The following is a 16,964-nucleotide window of genomic DNA, read 5'->3' as shown; positions in this document are numbered from 1 at the left end:
AGGCGAATAAAACGACAAATTCAAAAGCCGAGATGGCAACGGAACGGCAGCAGACGAAAAGAATGTCGACTTTCCAAGGAGCCCCGGCTCAACGATCAATTGCGTCTTGCCTTTCCAAAGCTCTGACCTGGCGCCGGCCACTCTCTTGTCTCTCAAAGTCCTCTTGTCTCTCAAAGTCCTCTTGTCTCTCAGACTCCTCTCGTCTCCGGGCCGAGTCGCCCCAATGACTCGCTCCAATCCTATGCGGGGGTCTTTGGTGTGTTCCGGCGTACCAGGTTCCCACTTGGGAGGTCTCCAGTGCATGTAGGATCAATTCCCACTCCCCCTCTCCTTGTCGCTAATGCTTAGGCTATCAACTCGCGACGCTCTGCTTTCCTTTCTGAGTAGGCAAGCTCGCAAGGTGGAGAAGACGAGCTTCACACTACTCCGTAGGGTGGTGGAGAACATGACGAAAGGGCCTAATGTCTCTTGTTTCTAACCAAGAGGAAATGCCCTGAAGCCACTAACACCCGCTGTATCTACTTACAAAGTTACCACGACGCAATCACTGATGCATATGGAATCCGTTGAAATCAAATTAAGATCAGATAAACGTCACGTTCATAATCAAATCGAGGACAAATCACAAATACATCAATTTAATGACATTATATACAATTAGACAGTTTATATACACATCAGGCTTCGTCGCTACAACTTGGACGGCGTCGCAATAAAGAAAGCATTTTTGCCGTCCTTGGTCTGCCTCGCAGTGCCGCGCGTCCCAATCGGCTCGACGGCCAGGTCGACCATGTACTGCAGCGTGGCAGCATCGCCGTTGTTGGCCACGAACCGGTGGCCCGTCTGGTCGACCCGTGCGACAATGTGCGCCACCGTGGGATGGCCGCTGCGGTCGTAGGCGACCGTGTACGTCTCAATCGTGGCCGGTCCGGCTGCTGACGCGTCGACAACCGGCGCCGACGGGATGGCCATGTGGTGCGGCAGCGGGTTGCAGCGCGGGTAGACGTCGATCTCGGGCGACCGCGGCTGCGACGACAGCAGCAGGCCGTAGTGGTGCGAGAGGACGCCGCCGTTGGCCAGCACGAACCCCGTGCGGTACTGCTTCGCGCGGATGTCGCGGGCCATGGCCACCATGGCGTGCATCGAGTAGTTGTTGCCGGCGCCGCCAAACGACGTGAGGCCGCCCAGCAGCGAAATGGGCTTCTGGGGCCGCGTGATCGACAGGCCCAGATGGCGGCAGGCCAGCTTGGGCACGATGGGGAAGCACGAGTAGAAGTCGTAGGCGTCAATCGCATCCTTGCTGCCGAGGCCTGACACGCCAATGGTGGCGTCAATCGCCTGTTCCAGCGACTGGCTCGAGTAGAAGTTGGTGCGCTCCCACCAGTTGTCGCTGTCGTTGGTGCCGGCACCGCCCAGCACGTAGATCCACTGCGACGGCGCGATGCCCAGCGCCTGCGCGTGGCCGACCGACGTCAGGATCACCGCCGCCGACAGATTTACCGTGTTGAACGCGTTCTGCAGCAGCGGGTACGGCGTGCAGATCATGCGGTTCTTGGGCGTCACCTCGCCCACCGCCCGCGCGTCCCGCGGCGTCTCGCCCGCGCGCCACGACGCCGGGTGCGCGCATGCCGTCCGGTCAAACGCCGCGTACAGCTCGGCCGACTCGTCCCTGTTTTCCTGCTGCGTCATGCCCGTGTGCGCCCGCAGTCCGTTCTCGTACATCGGGTACACGTGGATCGCCAGCCCCATGCCGTGCCGGCTCGCCGTGTTCTGCCCGTTGAACTCGAGGTTGTTGGTCGACACCGCCGCCGCCTTGGGGTCCGGCCGCGTCCACCCAGGCGGGTGCTTGTGCCCTGCCTTTTGGCTCGCCGCCAGCGACGCCAGCGACTCGCCGCCCGTCACAATCGCCAGCTTGCTCTCGCCGCGCGCGATCTGCCGTGCTGCCTCGTCCGTCAGCAGTGCGCACTGCTCGCCGCCGTGGAGGCCTATCGTCGAGAACGACGGTTTCATCTTGAGGTCCTGGGCCAGCAGGCCCGGCAGGTCTTCGTACGGCTGCGTCCACGGCGGCACCACCGATAGGCTGTCGGCCGTCTGCAGGTCTTTTGTCGACAAGCCCGCGTCTGCCGCCGCCTGCCGGATCGCCGCCAGCATCATGCCCGCCGGCTCTGTCGAGTGCTCGACATCAATCTTCTTTTCGCGCACCTCGCCGACGCCGATCAGGATGGGTGTGTTTGGTGAGACCATGTCGGTGGGCGGCAACTGAGTTGTAGGTGATGGTACCAAAAGTGAAGAAGCAGGAAAACCGTAATTCAAATCATGAATCAAAAATGAAAAATTATACGGAGACAGACATATCTTTCAACAAACTGATCGTCATAACTATGGCTCACTGACAAACAGCCTCGGTGCTTCAACGTGCGCTAATCGTAGAGCTGGCCGACTGCGTACCATTCCGCAGGGGTTGCTTTTCCCCATACTGGCGCCATTCATCAAAGCCTCCGACCCACCACCACTTCTGTCAAGCCCGCCCTGTCTCCTCGACTCAGTAGCGCTAGCAAAGTACGGGCTTACTTGCCATGAGAGCAGCTAATCTTGCCATAAAACGGACACCACATCGACATCTGTGACTGCAGCAATTTGGTTGTTGTCAATGCATGCCGCGAGCTGTTTCGAAAAATTGCACAAAGCCGTAGTCACACGGCTTTACACCAACACGACTCCGTTGAGCTACCCCTTTTCCTTGTTTACATGCGGATTTGCGTCACGTGAAACTCACTATCTTGCACTTGTCCTTCGAGACACCATTCTCGCCGAAGACTTTTCCAACAGGAATGATTCATTGCTTGATAACAAAATGGGAACTGCAGCAAATACAGAAATTGGGGAAAGGTGGCGAGGGGGGCAGCGTGAGACTGGAGGCGAGCGAGGCGAGTCAACCGCGGTTAATTGTGGGCAAAGACAGCGGTGACAGTGGCGACAGTTGGCCGTTGACAGGCACTGACACTTAGCTGTTGGCGGACGGAGTTGGCTCTAGTGTTGCCGATACTATTACAGGGGCTGGAAGGGCAGGGCAGTCCAATCCTAAAATGGAAGCTGTTACGTCGAATAGCGCTAAAAACACGTGCCCAAATTACTTCGTCCTCTAATATTCAGGGTCTTCTACGGAGCGCAGCGCTCTCAAGGTCCTCCAAACAAGCTTCCATAAAGTGGTGTCGTCCACTAATAAGGCCTGTGTTATTGTGGCAAGGGAAGAGCCGCAACATGCCGCGGCAGAATCGACATGATATCAACAAAGGTGGAGTAAGGATATCAGGAGAGCAATGATGCAAGGTGAAGAACAGGACGAAATAAGGATACGTATCGTAAGCTGATGATGCGGAAAGAAAAGTAGTAGTGGTCTATTAAAACGTGGTATGAATTTGGCAAATTTGATATTGAATCTGCTTGCTTCCGTGTAATGTCTAATGTCTTCAATTTTATTTTATTTTCTTGGGGGAAACATTGATTGACAATGTTTTATTTTGTTTTATTTTTTTTAAATTTTTTTTTTTAAAAAAAAACACATTCAATGAAGAAAACCACAGATTGCAAGTCCTGTAAAATTGTATATAACGATTTTTTAAGGTTCTATTAAAATATTACGAAAACGCAGAAAGTAATCCTATGATGGAAAGCGATGCGAACAAAACATGAGAAAACTGGACGACAAAAGAAATCGTGCTAAAATGGCCCAACGGCATACAACCAGCCTGGAATTTAAAATATATTAAAATCAAGCCTCGAACATCAACAACAAATTGTGGACACTACGTCGTCACATTGTCACTGCCTCGTGGAAAGCTGCACCTATGTCACTTTACAGAATTGAGAATTAAAATAAGTCCCACGTTTCAAAATTCACGCAAAAGACATATCAACAATATATACAGGCGGTCCCAGGCCGACAAACAATCCAAGCACTGCTCCACCACCACGGTACGTACAAAATACTTTTACCTGGTTTCGTTGACACTCACCCCACGTCCACCTAGTTCGAGCTCGTGTCGTAGTCCACAAAACTGCTGACAGGCCAGCCGTTGTAGTAGTTGTACTCGTTGAGGTTGGTGGTGCCATGCAGGACCTCGTACCGGGCCATGTTCCACGACGCATTGTGATGGCCGTGTCCGCCCGTCTTGTCCTGGAGTGCAGCCGCCACGCGCTGGCCGACTTCGCGGCCCTCGAACCAGGCGCCGTGCAGGAAGCCAAAGTACTCGGCCGAGTTGGCCTCACCAGCAAACCAGAGATGGCCGACGTTGGCGCGGAGGTTCTGGTGCTTCTCGAGGGTCATGCCGACGGGCCAGTTGCTGTACGAGCCAAACGCCCACTCTTCCAGACTCCAGCGCGGGTAGAGGATGGCCAGCGGGTCGGGGACGTCAATGTCGGGGAACATGCTGCGCAGAACCGCCATGCTCTCGGCCAGTGTAACTTGGTCGTCCTGCTGCTCGACACGGTATGACTCGGCGCCCACGACCGTCACAAACAGAATGTGCGAGCCCTCCAAGAAACCGGGGCCGTCGAGCGACTGCCACACCGGGTAGTAGCCGCGCACCTGGGGGTCGGCGTACAAAAAGTACTGGACGTCCTCGTCCCAAAATGTCTCGTTGAACTGCAAGAAGATTTTTGTGTAGGTGCCCATCTCAAAGGACTCGATGGCGTCCACCTTCCAGCGCGGCAGCGGCGGCTCAAAGTCGATGACGTCGTTTTGCAGGACACCGAGCGAGAAGGTGCAGATGGCGTGGTCGGCCTCAACGCAGCCGCCGTCCTCGAAGACGACTGTAACGCCAGAATCAGAGTAGGTGATGTTGGTGACCGTGGTGGAGAGCAGCAGGCGTGGGTCGTTTTCGGCGAGGAACGTGCTGGCCTCGCCATACAGAAAGGTGTTGAAACCGCGCTGGTCCCAGACGTAGTTGTTCTCGTCGCTGAACTGGTTAAAGGTCAGGTTGTTGCCCGACACGCCAAACACGAAGCTGCAGTCTTCGGGCGCGTACGCCGTCTCCCAGTCCCAGTTCCAGAACTCGACCGCCTGGGCGTGCATGTCCTTTTTGGGCTTCCAGTCGGCCAGGCTGAACCCGACGCGGGCACTCGTGTCCTGCAAGTTGTCGGTGAGCAATACGCCCGCGTCGGCGGCGGCCACCTCGTACGTCGCATCGTACGCGTCCATGACGTCCGTGTAGTCGACAGACCCGGTGTGGTCGTAGGTCAGCAGGGAGCTGTAGTTGGAGTAGGTGTTGTTGAGCCCGTAGCGCTTGGCCAGGGTCCAGATGGGGTTCTCGGGCCCGCCTGGCGAACCAAGACCCTGGACCCAGTTGGCACCGAGCTCGACGGTGTACGACGAGTTGTCGGCCTTTGTGCCAAACGTCGTGTGTGCAACGCGGCCGCCGATGTAGTCGTTGCGGTCGACGAGCAAGAAATCGGTGACCGATGCATTGGCCAGCGCCTGAGCGGCCGTGATGCCGGCCACGCCTGCACCGAGCACGGCGACCTTCGTCTTGCGACAGCTGCCGGTGCTGGACGATGCGGCATGTCGGGGCTGCTCGATGGCGAGGGCAACAGTGCAGCTGGCCCCGGCCAAGAGGGCCACACAGTTCAAAAGTGAAGGCATGGCGGTGCGTCTCGGTCGAGGATGTGGACGATATTGCTTTGCCGGCAGAGATTGAGTTGGCATGCTCGGCGTAAATATATACAGCTGTACGTCATGGAGACAAAACAAATGCACGCCGACGGCCAGGATGGGAATGTGAAGGTAGTGTGAACGTTGCAACTCTTGTACCTGCCGTTTTGGGCCTATCCAGGTCTCTCTCGGCCAAGCTTCTACCCCGGCGGCCTCACACACGGCGTACGGCTGCATCCGTATCAGCACTTTATTGCTGTTCTGGGAAGCTTTGTGCAGGATCGGCACTGCATTAGTACATTTGCAGGGGTCTGGGTGAGGAGATGGTTAGACTTGCCCTCAGCACTAATCTGCAATGAGGTGCAAAAACCGGACGACGGACCTTGAGAGGTGTGACTTATTCTGGCGTTATCAGAGGGCCGTGCAACCCTTGGAATGCGACAAAGATAACCTACACACGCGGGTACCACTCATATCGGCGTGCATTGGGGGTGTCGTTGGACCCGCACAGGCCTGTATTGACATCCTCATCCTGGATTAACCTTTGTCGACGTTAAATTCCGTTAGTTTTAATAAAACGACAGCGTCTGTAAGAATCGTTGCATGTTGGTTGTTAACGTGACCACGGCGTAACAAATTTCACAGATCACCACCTAGTCGTCCTCAGCATTGCTTCTACCAAGAACAAGTAAACACGAGACGCTTCTCGCCTCGCCTCTGGCGCTGGTCGTTTGTGTTCTCAATCGGCCCACAGCCCTGCACGAACCGTGTCCACTGCATCAAGAACGGCGCTTTGGACTCCTACGAATGGACGTCCCACGGCTCGCCCCACACTACAATGCTCGGTTTGTCGCGAGAACGTGCGTAGGGCTGTCAAAGTTGTCCCGGACGCGTGGAACGGGACCATGTCGATCCGGGGGATTGCGGGTTCTGCTGGACCGCAGTCGATTCCAGGGTCTCTTGGGACAGACGCCGCAGCCAGCTTGGAATGCACATGGCCGAACTGGCAGGATGCGTCGCGACACTGCCCGCCTACTGAAAACCCCAACACAGCAGCGTTTTGGGGAGGGCGTTGAACACATTAATGCGGACCAGAAGCTACAAGTCGGTTCGTTGCGTAGCCCCGGGCGTGGTATGTGGACAAGGGACGAGAAGGGGTCCACTCCCAAGGCCGACGCAAACTGTTCTTGAAAGGTGCGTTTCGTGAAGATTCAACAGCATGTTAAAGGCCTTGTTCAGCATAGTGAGCCTTGAATGAAGTAAGTGGAATATACAAAAGGCACGAGACATGAAACGAGCACGTAATGCATGGACGTGATTTGCGGACTAAACGTATTTGCGTATGTCTTCCACACTAGAATGCTGCTGCTTGGTGACGTGCGTGTATTTTGCATGTTGGCTATTGATCAGTCGAAGGGAAACAGACGCTGTGCTGACGGAAGTACGTCTCGGTGTCATCTTAATACACGCCCTGGTCTGGTTTGCATTGAATCCCACCCCTCACGCCCTGTAGCCGAATGTCGCTTACAAGCGGGCCAAGATGGCCTCGGCGCCCGTGTTTTCGATGGACTTGGGGACCGTGTCCCGCTCGGCGTACACGACCTTGCCGTTGTCGACACTGGAGGGGAGAGTTAGTGTGGACTGTGACTGGGCCAAATCACAAGAAGCGGCACTGGAGATGGACAACTCACATGATGGCGTACCGAGCAGTCCGCTCGCCGGAGGTCCAGCCAATGGACTTGCTAAAGGCCGCACCGGGATCCGACACGAAGAGCTGTCAATTAGCGGGCCGTCTCGACTGAATTTCATTTACGCCCGTCAGAGACTCACAATCGAATCGTCCGACACGCCGTTGGCCTTGCCCCAGGCGGCCATGACAAATTGGTCATTGAAGGCCAGGAACACAACCTGGTCGACGCCCTTGGCCTTGAGCGCGTCGCGGTTCTTGAGGTACGAGACGAGGTGCTGCTCCTGGCACGTGGGCGTGAAGGCACCGGGCACCGACACGAACACAATCTTCTTGTTCTTGGCCTCCTCGCTGGCCTTGTAGGGGACAGCGAGGCCGCAGGCAGTGAGGTCGAGCTCGCCGGTGGGCGGGACGTACTGGAAGGACACGCCCTCGGGGAACGCGTCGCCAGCTTTGAGACCAGACATGGTGGGAGGGTGGGGATGTTGGACGAGGGGGTGGTCGAATCGAGGGACGTTGAGCTAGATGTGAAATCGAGATAGACTGGTAGAGTTGCTGAACTGTTGATGCGTTGACAAAATCGAAGATGCTGTGTCGGAATGTTTCGGTGGGATGGCTGCCAGCAAGCTATCCGACAACGGACCGCGGGGCATCGCGTACTGGGGATTTGGGACATGCCATTTCTCAGCCGATTGCGTTATTTGCCCTGGTGCCTGGCGCCCTGGCTGCCTTTGGTGGCCGGCCGCTTTATGTAAACCTTGCCCTGAATTTAGTGGAAACCGGGCCCGACGAAGTAGTGACCATACCCATCAAGGTACCCGTAGCTCGGTGTGGCGTAGCGGGTGCTCTTCAGCACATGTCGCACTGTAAACAAATGTGCGCCGATGGAACCCACCAGCCGAGTGGCCCGGGTTCTTGCCTCGCAACCGCCGTCTTCACAACATTGGATGTGTCTGGCAGCATTCGCAGTCGAATCACACATTGTCAGATGGCAGGAATCTGGACGTGTCGCCGACTTTAAAAGAGGAACTGCCCGAGCTGCGCTTCTGACCAACAGCGACCACAACCTTAGTCGCCTCGTAGCCCTCGGTGATTGGCGGTATTTTGTTGCCCTTCGGCTTGATGCCGACGTCGTCCGATACAAAAGTTCGTCTGATCAGACCGGAAGAGGCTGCAGCAGAGTGTTTGACGAGCAGTTCGTAGGGTTTGGGCAATGGGACGGGCACGGTGTTGACGCACACCTGGTTGTCGGCCACTGCGCGACGACATCCTTATTTAACGACCACGCTCGATACTCTTGACTCTTGATTCGACGGTGTTACAGTGCCGCCTTCAATTTCATCATATCTTCTCTCGTGTCCGTCTGCAGATCGCGCAAGCAGCACGGCAAGCAAGCCGGTGACGGAGCACGCACGGGATATTTATTGAGGAGAGGAAACAAAGTGATTGACGGAAAGACATGAACTAAGAAAATCTGAAAATGGAATGGAAGAGACATGCATATAATGCCCTATAAGCCACAACGCCAGTATGAATTTCTGCCCGTGCACCATACCGCCACAATTTCTATCCTATCCTTTGCTTCTTCCGCACCCATACGTCCTTGTCCGTTAGATCAACGTCTTCCCCTGTAGCTTTGGTTACGTTTCCTGCGACATCTCTCAGCTCGACTTCCCAGATTTGTAGGCGGTAGTTGCCGCGGTCGCCCATGCCAGTAAACATATCAAAGGACCAGCCGTGCTTGGGACACGTCAGGCCGGCACTGAGCACGATACCAAAGTCTTCAATATCGAAAGGTGTGGCGTTGGAGAGGGGGTATGACATGTGCGGGCATTTCTGTGGCTGTTAGTGAACGACGTTGGACAGAGGTTGTTGGTATAGCAGGTGCTTACATGATCCACGGCGTGGAACTGGCCCTTGTACTGGAACACGAGCACCTGGTCCTTGAGTGCATCGGTGCCCTCGACTTGGGCAACGTCCTGCACTAGAACTTCACTTGCTGTGACGTTACCTGTATCTGCGTCTTCAGAAACATGAAAGATCTTGCAGCCGGCAACGGGCAGACTGGAAGGGGTGCCACATGCTCTCGGTCTTGGTGTGGAGATGACCTCGACGACAACGGCATCCGGGTCCATAGGCTGGATATCTGGGTAGGCCGACGCCGGCCCGGCGCAGAACCACGCGGCATCACCGCGCTGGCGGGACGTCCGGAAGAAGTTGAACATGTCGTGGCGCGGTTGTAGGTCCTCGATCGTTTCAGTGGGTATTTTGGTGCGTGTGAAATCTTATCATAGTCCACACAGAAGTACGGGACCCACTAATATCGTGCATCAGCCAATCGGCAGCACTTTATACAGACGGACAGCACCGCAACAACGGGCATGTTGTTGACGGAAATGAAATCCTACACGTAAATATCTATTCAAATCTAGTAGCAGCTGGGTAATCGTGAAAAAGGAAAGAGAAGGAACCTTACGAGTTAGCAGAGATAACGTCAGTCATTACGGAATAACTCGTGTATATTCGACAGCAGCACCATGCAACACGCCCTAATACAACAGCGATTCAAAAGACAAGAGCATCTCGGTGTGCGAGACATAGTGATCCGGCGGCAGAAACTCGTCAAAGGTAGCGGCCTCGGCATGCATGGCCGAGTGAGTCTCGCCGGCCCATATGCCCCCTATCGGCATATCCAAGGAAGCCGGGGCCCATGTGCCAGCCGGCGTATGGATGGGTGCGACAAAAGGGGGGGACGACGGCGACATCGACGGCGACATCAACGTCGCAGGGGCTCCAGCAGTTTCGGTAGTCCTGGCGACCGATGCCAGCATGCTCTCCAGGTTCAGCAGGCGCATGGCGTGCAGGAAGAGTTTGCGCACTCTGCGTGTCGGCAGATGGCTCTCCTCGAGGGCGCCCAGGGTTCGAATACACATCTGGAGAGACGACACGAGATAAGGCGTGTTACTTCCAGGGGTGTCTCGTCTTTCTGACAGCGTGGCAATCAGCGTCGCGGCAGCCGTGCTAATCATGTGCAGCGTGACCCACGATAGGGTGCGCAGGCTGCCGTGGCACTCCTCGTACTGCTGCAGGTACTGGGCGATGAGACAGGCATGTTGGATACAGATCTGGCGGGAGGTCTCTTTGGGCGAGGGGCGGTTGTGGGAGCTGTAGGGACCATATGCAATGGCGTGCGGTGTTGGTTCGGCACCAAACTGCGCGAGTGGCCGGTGCAACAGGATGACGGCGGCAGAGTACTGCATGTGCAGATGGAAGACGGCCGGTATTTGTTGGGGGTTGTACCGGAACTCGGCATCCAAATTGGTGTACCAGTCACGGAAGCTGCGGTCGAGAGCAGCCACACGGTGGCGCGTCGTCTGGGCGCCATTGAGAGCGTCGCATAAGATGCCGACAATCTCCAACAAGTCGGCCCAGGCGACCGACATGCGCGGCTCAAGTGACGCCATGTTGCCTCCAGCCACAGACGGCCTGGGCTTTTGGACGGTTACATCGTCGAGCTTGATCATTTGGGGTCTGCCCGAGTATAGCGCCCATTGCCGGTCAAACGAGAAGCAACCCCAGAAACATGTCTGGCGCACCTCCCTCTCCATGGGCGTCAGGCTGGTTGCCGTCGCCTGATCCGAGTGGAAGCCTTCCATGTCACTGTGCAGGCCCAACTCAAAGGCCAACCGGCTCGCCTGGTCGGCGTACATCCAGCCCTTGGTTTCGTTGTTCACCACACCGTAGATCTCGCTGAGCAGCTCGAGGGACTGCAGTGTCGTGATGCCTGGATGGTTGCGTTCCGCGTTGAGCAAATCGGTGCATCGCCGCACCAGCAAAGGCGAATCATCGTTGACTTCGTCCGCCACCAGCGCCAGGGCACGGATGTCGGGCCGGTCTGAGATGGCAGCCGCCCGCGCTAAAATGCAGTGCACCAGCAGCTTGCTGCAGTACCCTGTCTGGCCACTCTTAAAGTCCTGCAAAAACGCCTCCTTGTGGATGATGGGGATGACCTGGTGCTGGTATTTCCAGTAGAGCTCAAACAAGTGGTCTTGCAGCGATTCCGACACGATGTCCTGCCACACGACGCGGCCGCCATTGTGCGAAGGCTGCGTGGTCGCCTTGCTTCTCGACAAAACGGAGGATGCTACACTCTCGGCTAGGTTCAGGCTCCAAGTCGGGCCGTTGTAACGCGGCTGACTTACGCAGTTGCTGTTGAGATGCCTATAGCCGCCGCAGAGCCGGATGATCACGTATTCCAACGACAACGAGGCGGCGCCTCCGGAACGGTCGCTCTGGCTGCCGGGTGATGACGTTGCCACAGGGTCGACGAACTCGTCGCACTCTGGTGTGTTGCGGTCGTCGATGCCAATGACATGGTGGAAGCTGTCTCGACGGATGTTTCTCGGAATATCACGGACAATATCACGGCCAGTGTTCTCACGGGCGGCGCAAGGTGGCGGTTGTGCAGCATGTCGATGGGAGAGCAGTTCCGCTTCCAACGACGCAATCTTGGCGTACAGCTCGCGCACAAGCTTTTTACTGTTGGATAGTTTGCGCTCATCGACAGCGGGGATCAGACACTCGGTGCCCGACCGCAAGCATGCTCGGCAACGGCCACCATCCAGGTCGGGCTGGCATTTGATTTTTCTTTTACGACAGCTGGAACACGCGAGCTGTTTGGACTGTTCTCCACTGCCGCGGCGTGTTCGTGCCGATGTAGACGCAGCGTTGGGCCTTGTTGGTGAATTGTGGTGTGCGTGGGAGAGGTCTGTGTAGTTTGCATTGTGGGCGTTGTGAGTGTGGTGAGATTGGACAGAGCGCTCCTCGGGATAACTGCCGCTGCTGTTGCGTCGGTGGGCTATGCCGTAGCCCACGGACGCATCCCGTGGTCGCGTCGGGAGGTCCATGTCCGTGTGAAGTGCGGGAGTCGTCTCCGTATCCGGTGGTTCTGTGCTCCGTATGATGTGGTATCAATCGTTGGTGGCCTCGGCAATCATCGGCGTATAACATTGACTGCCGCGGATTGTTTCGTTTCCGGTTGTGTTTGCGTCCCCGGTGAAAAAGTTGTTGAGTGCGAAAGGCACACACGGCCATCAATCTCCGTTGGACCCCATCATCACAAATCAACAAACAAAAGCAAGCAGAATCAAAGCAAAAAAGGAAGTCAATAACACTCCGTTTGTTGCCGCTCCGCAGCGACTGACATCCTTTTGTATTGTACATTTTACGCAGCGCGGACTAACTGCGATGACCAATCAGACAGGTTCTCTGGGTATTAATCATGTCACCCAGCTATGACAGCGTCGGCGCGCAATATCGATATCCGACATGTCTTCCTATCGGTGACAGCCTTTGTGACAAGTGCAACGGGGCCACTGTGGGGCCTTGCCGCACGGACCACGCGGCGGCTTCGAGGAAAAGAGACTCCGCTGTCAGCAGACATAAAAGAATAGTAAACAGGAACGTGTGTCCCTGGAAGGGAATGGATTTGACAGCCGCGATGCACGACAAATCGCTCCGACGCCTCGTTGTGCCCCTGTTTCCTCTCGTCCGCTCACGCTCAGGTTATCCTCGGATATTGACCTGCGACCGTCAGCAGACCACCAGTAGGAGGAATCCCCCGAAAAGTATTGTGTTTGGGGTATGGCGGCGTTGCATCCTTACAATGGCCTAACACTCTACTGGACAAATCAACCCGCAAGGGCGCACGGCAAACTTTCGTCCAGCATCCAGCCCCGTACTAAAAAGCAATAAAGAAGACGACATACATTTGCTCCGTATTACATTCATTCAAATTGAGCGTCTGTGGTGATGTCGCAATTTGGAAACTCTTCAATTTCCCTGTACATTTCCCGACCTCGCCTCCGTGAGTCAGCTCCCGATGTCGCACATTGCAAACGAACCGAAGCTCCGGGTCAAAATGCACAGAGGTCGATCCTAAAGTGCGATGTGCACCAAACTGTTTGGAAGTACGATATTAATACGATGCTAGCAACAAACAACAAGAACAATAGCCTCGTCCCGTCTACTGTGGCCTACATCACGGCCATCAAAGTCCGCCTTCCACAGGCCTCCCCTTTTCTCCTTAGTCGTCCCCAGTCCTCCGCAGGCTGTAACGCTGCTCTTAGTCTTGGGCCAAGGATCATGCAAACTTTCCCCGCGACGCCCTTTGAAGTCCGGATAGTCAAGTCGAGAAGAGAGAAAGGGGGAAGAGGGAGAAAGACGAGACTTACGCGACAGTCTAGCAAGTTGTGGAAAACAGAATCCGTAGGAACCTGTCAGCCTGAAGAGCAGGCAGGCAGTGGCTGCGGGGACCAAACGCGCTAATGAGCGCTGGAGGTCAGGGCGTGGCGGGCTAACCGATACCGCCACAGCCTAGAACAGAAAGACGACGACACAGTGTCGTTCCAATGTCAACTGCCAGGCTTGGCAAACTGAAACTCGTAAACAAGCGACTACCGCTTCCGAATATGGCTGTATCCTTTGTACAACAGGAGCAAGGGGACAAGACAAACGTGCTTTCTCAGCACAACGACGTCGACAATGCCGACAATGACCGCAGTGACAAGCAGGTTGTCGTGGGAGTGCCCGGTGAGTCAAAGGCCGATGTCGGAGGTCTCATGGCGACGCTGTGTTCCTGCAAGTCATCCTGGCATGGCAGTTGGTATACGAAATAATGCGGTGGCGTCTCTGGCGTTCAGTGTTGTCGACATTGCACTTGCTTGTGCGTGTGAAGACGTGTGCCCACAATAAAGACAAATATGGAGGTCTTTCTGGAGTTGGCAAAAAAGAAAACATTACATTAATGCAGAACAAGAGGCTGGCAGGTACATAACTATATATGCACCGCCGACGATGACCTCGATACAGTACACAAACACTCGAGCAATGCCTCGTCCGTATCACAAGTTTTAAAAACCATCCATCGTTTAGGTCGGCTGTTGACATACAGAGGTAGTGCTTCAAGACAGTCAACCGCCAGCCGTTGAATGCCCACCCTCTGTTTCCGGTTTCCCCTCCGCGCTACCAGTCGAGAACCTCTTCAAATTTATCGTCCTCTAGCCCGTACTCAAGCGTGGCCACCTTCTCGTCCGGGTCCATGCGCACCTGGATGCTCTTGACCCGCTGCGGCTTGCGCGCCATGCCTGCCGCCGCCACCGCCGCCGCCGCCACACTGCTCTCCTCGAGCATGACAATCCGCTCCGCCACTCGTAGCGTCAAGGAGCTGTCCCAGATGCCTTCTTGCAGACGGTTGTTGCGCAGGACGGCCAGCGCACGGCGGCGCACGACGGGGTCGCGGCAGCGCAGGACTGTCGAGAACATGACGGGGATGACGCCCAGGTCCATGTGGAACGTGGGCAGCGTGGTCTCCTTGGTGCCGACGGCATCCGGTTCCGGCTGCAGCGCCCGCTCGGCCAACGACACGATGTCGGCGAACTCGGTCACGTAGTTCATCCAGCGGTCGTCGCTGTTGGTAGGGTTGGGCACTTTGAGGTGGGCGGCCAGATACCGCTTGTGCAGCTCCAAGAGCGCGATGCCGCGCGGCGACAGCGAGGGCCCCCGCTCGGCCACCATCTGGTCAAACGCAGCGGTCCACCAGCCGAGCATGAGCACGGCCGACTCCAGAAAGCCGTCGCCCAAGCGGGCGCGGGGCGCACCCGAGAGCACGTGGATGGCCAGGTTCAGGATGCTCTCGCGGGCTTCCAGCAGCGAATGGAAGCGCGTGTCAGGCGACAGCGTCGGTTTGCGGCTGACGCCGGCCATGACGCCAATGTTCAGGTCGGGGTCGATGTCGCCGACCAGCAGCGCCACTTGGACGGCAAACCGGTTGAGAAAAGCGACAACAGCATTGACGATACTGTCGGAAAACGAAGGAGCGGTCGGAGAGGGCATCACGGCCTGTGGTGTCTGCGGCAGCGACGTCGTAGAGGAAGAGGATGCAGACGTAGATGCTGTCGCGGCAGATGACGTAGATGCGGACGACGATGCCGTGGATCCAGGGGTGGCGGCTGAGGCTGGTTTTGGTGCGCCTGGCGCGGTGCCTGCTGCAGTGTCTGTCGACGATGGCCCCGGTGTCACCTTCCCCAGGATGCCTGTCCGCCGGTTCAGCTCCTCGATCATGGAGAGGCCGTGCTTGAACAGGCGGATTGCGGACAGCAGCTCGCCCTGCAGAGCTTCAATGCAAATGAAAATCAAGCACGACACGAGGTGCACGTGCAGCGCCTTGCTGGGGTCGCCGCAGGCCAGCAGCGACTTGATTGCGAGATTGTGCTGTTTGAAGGCGAACGCGCGGTCGGCATCCATGTTGGCATTCATGTCGGATGAACCCACCTTGGAAAATATGGCCATGTTGCTAGGGGTCGTGGTGGCACTGCTGATGGCTGGCACGCCGTCGGCGTGTGGCCGCGAGTAGCGTTCGTGATGGGCGGACAGCGACACGATTGCGTGCCGAATGCAGTCTTGCGAAAGGGCAAACTGCAGCACGTGGCTGTTCCAGAACTCGTCGGGGAAGAACGCCTGGAACTGTGCGATGGTGCGTTCGGTAAAGTAGAGCAGAGAGCGTGCTTCCAAGGGATCGCCATAGGACGACGGCGAGATCCGGTGCGTCGACAACGATGGACTCGGCGCCGGCGACAAAGCCGACATGGACATGCGTCCAGTTGGCCGGTGAGCAACGGCAACGAAGCGCCCATTGCTGGCCCCGTTGCTGTTGGAGTGGTCGCTGGGCAGAGGGTCGAAGCCATCACAAACACGGCCCGTTGACGTACCTACATTGTGTCAGAGGAGGTGAAAGGCAGCGGGTAGGTGATCAGACATATGCTAAAGGATCGCCACTGGCCTACGTCATACGTGCACACATCACAGGAACACATAAGCGAAGGAGGATGAGGAGCAGGTGTACAGGGACAATAGCCATAATAGGCTATGCAACACTTACATCGAAGACAGGCAGGCCGGGCCTCGTCGCACTTGACTTTTCGCACTGGCAGAGTGAGTATGAGAGACGAGTGACACAATATAACAAAATATGGGCAGAAGGGGAGGTGGGATCGCCATTTAGCTGCAGCCAGCCATACGGTACATAGGGCAGCGATGTGCAGTCTCTAGTACATAGTCTCTAGTCCGTACGCTCTTGCCGTCCGTGGTGCACCAGCAGATCATGCACCACAGCTGTCCCATTCTTGCGGGGAGATAGTCTGTGGAGCAAACGACATGGAGCACGGGGCGAAGGTGGGACGAGAGAGGCGGCAGCACGGCAAAAGTGCAGGGCCAGCCATATACAGGGTCAACAAAGCAATATTACCAGTTTCACATACATCTGTTTGTTGGTGGTTAGCGTTGGGTGGCGATGTTGTACGGCGTCTCACGACAGCATCGAAGCATGGTCTGGCAAAAGTGGAAGAGATTCATCGTATGGGACACGTACTTGCAGGTTCGACATCCAGTGCGCACTTTAGGGGCCTTGGCCCGTTTCCGCTCGCCGGGCTTGACCCGAGTCATTGTGAGCTTGGTCTCAGCGTCTTGGACGGACGAACGTCGTGAATAGTGAGAGAGGGCGGGTCGTTGTGCTCGTATGGACGGGGGGCCAAGACCGTTTCTTGACGTGGCTGATGGGCGTGAAACGAA

At 56.3% G+C, this 16,964-nt stretch overlaps 7 protein-coding genes across 7 annotated transcripts; all 7 read right to left on the bottom strand.

Moving 5' to 3' along the window:
* Positions 1-690: 690 nt before the first annotated feature.
* Positions 691-2,244, bottom strand: SPSK_01680 (thiolase; the record flags this gene model as incomplete). The annotated part of the gene is made up of 1 exon (XM_016728587.1): positions 691-2,244. The coding sequence occupies one exon, from the start codon at positions 2,242-2,244 to the stop codon at positions 691-693; it is 1,554 nt and encodes a 517-aa protein (XP_016590269.1).
* Positions 2,245-4,027: 1,783 nt separating this feature from the next.
* On the bottom strand, positions 4,028-5,641 carry SPSK_01660 (polyamine oxidase (propane-1,3-diamine-forming); the record flags this gene model as incomplete). Its single annotated transcript, XM_016728567.1, has 1 exon — positions 4,028-5,641. One exon carries the CDS (start codon positions 5,639-5,641, stop codon positions 4,028-4,030), a length of 1,614 nt encoding a protein of 537 aa, XP_016590268.1.
* A 1,533-nt stretch (positions 5,642-7,174) lies between these two features.
* Positions 7,175-7,804, bottom strand: SPSK_01970 (alkyl hydroperoxide reductase 1; the record flags this gene model as incomplete). Its single annotated transcript, XM_016728868.1, has 3 exons — positions 7,175-7,268; positions 7,342-7,424; positions 7,481-7,804. The coding sequence occupies 3 exons, from the start codon at positions 7,802-7,804 to the stop codon at positions 7,175-7,177; spliced, it is 501 nt and encodes a 166-aa protein (XP_016590267.1).
* A 507-nt stretch (positions 7,805-8,311) lies between these two features.
* On the bottom strand, positions 8,312-8,606 carry SPSK_02071 (uncharacterized protein; the record flags this gene model as incomplete). Its single annotated transcript, XM_016728966.1, has 2 exons — positions 8,312-8,508; positions 8,579-8,606. The coding sequence occupies 2 exons, from the start codon at positions 8,604-8,606 to the stop codon at positions 8,312-8,314; spliced, it is 225 nt and encodes a 74-aa protein (XP_016590266.1).
* A 297-nt stretch (positions 8,607-8,903) lies between these two features.
* On the bottom strand, positions 8,904-9,562 carry SPSK_01961 (Rieske [2Fe-2S] domain protein; the record flags this gene model as incomplete). Its single annotated transcript, XM_016728859.1, has 2 exons — positions 8,904-9,173; positions 9,230-9,562. The coding sequence occupies 2 exons, from the start codon at positions 9,560-9,562 to the stop codon at positions 8,904-8,906; spliced, it is 603 nt and encodes a 200-aa protein (XP_016590265.1).
* Positions 9,563-9,886: 324 nt separating this feature from the next.
* SPSK_01495 (uncharacterized protein) lies at positions 9,887-12,244 on the bottom strand (the record flags this gene model as incomplete). Its single annotated transcript, XM_016728406.1, has 1 exon — positions 9,887-12,244. One exon carries the CDS (start codon positions 12,242-12,244, stop codon positions 9,887-9,889), a length of 2,358 nt encoding a protein of 785 aa, XP_016590264.1.
* Positions 12,245-14,360: 2,116 nt separating this feature from the next.
* Positions 14,361-16,254, bottom strand: SPSK_01577 (c6 zinc finger domain containing protein; the record flags this gene model as incomplete). The annotated part of the gene is made up of 2 exons (XM_016728486.1): positions 14,361-16,105; positions 16,188-16,254. The coding sequence occupies 2 exons, from the start codon at positions 16,252-16,254 to the stop codon at positions 14,361-14,363; spliced, it is 1,812 nt and encodes a 603-aa protein (XP_016590263.1).
* Between the last annotated feature and the right edge of the window lie 710 nt (positions 16,255-16,964).

Source organism: Sporothrix schenckii (genome assembly GCF_000961545.1).
Source record: "Sporothrix schenckii 1099-18 chromosome Unknown Cont42, whole genome shotgun sequence".
NCBI classification, from domain to species: Eukaryota; Fungi; Ascomycota; class Sordariomycetes; order Ophiostomatales; family Ophiostomataceae; genus Sporothrix; species Sporothrix schenckii.
This window is presented reverse-complemented; position numbering and strand designations above follow the sequence as displayed.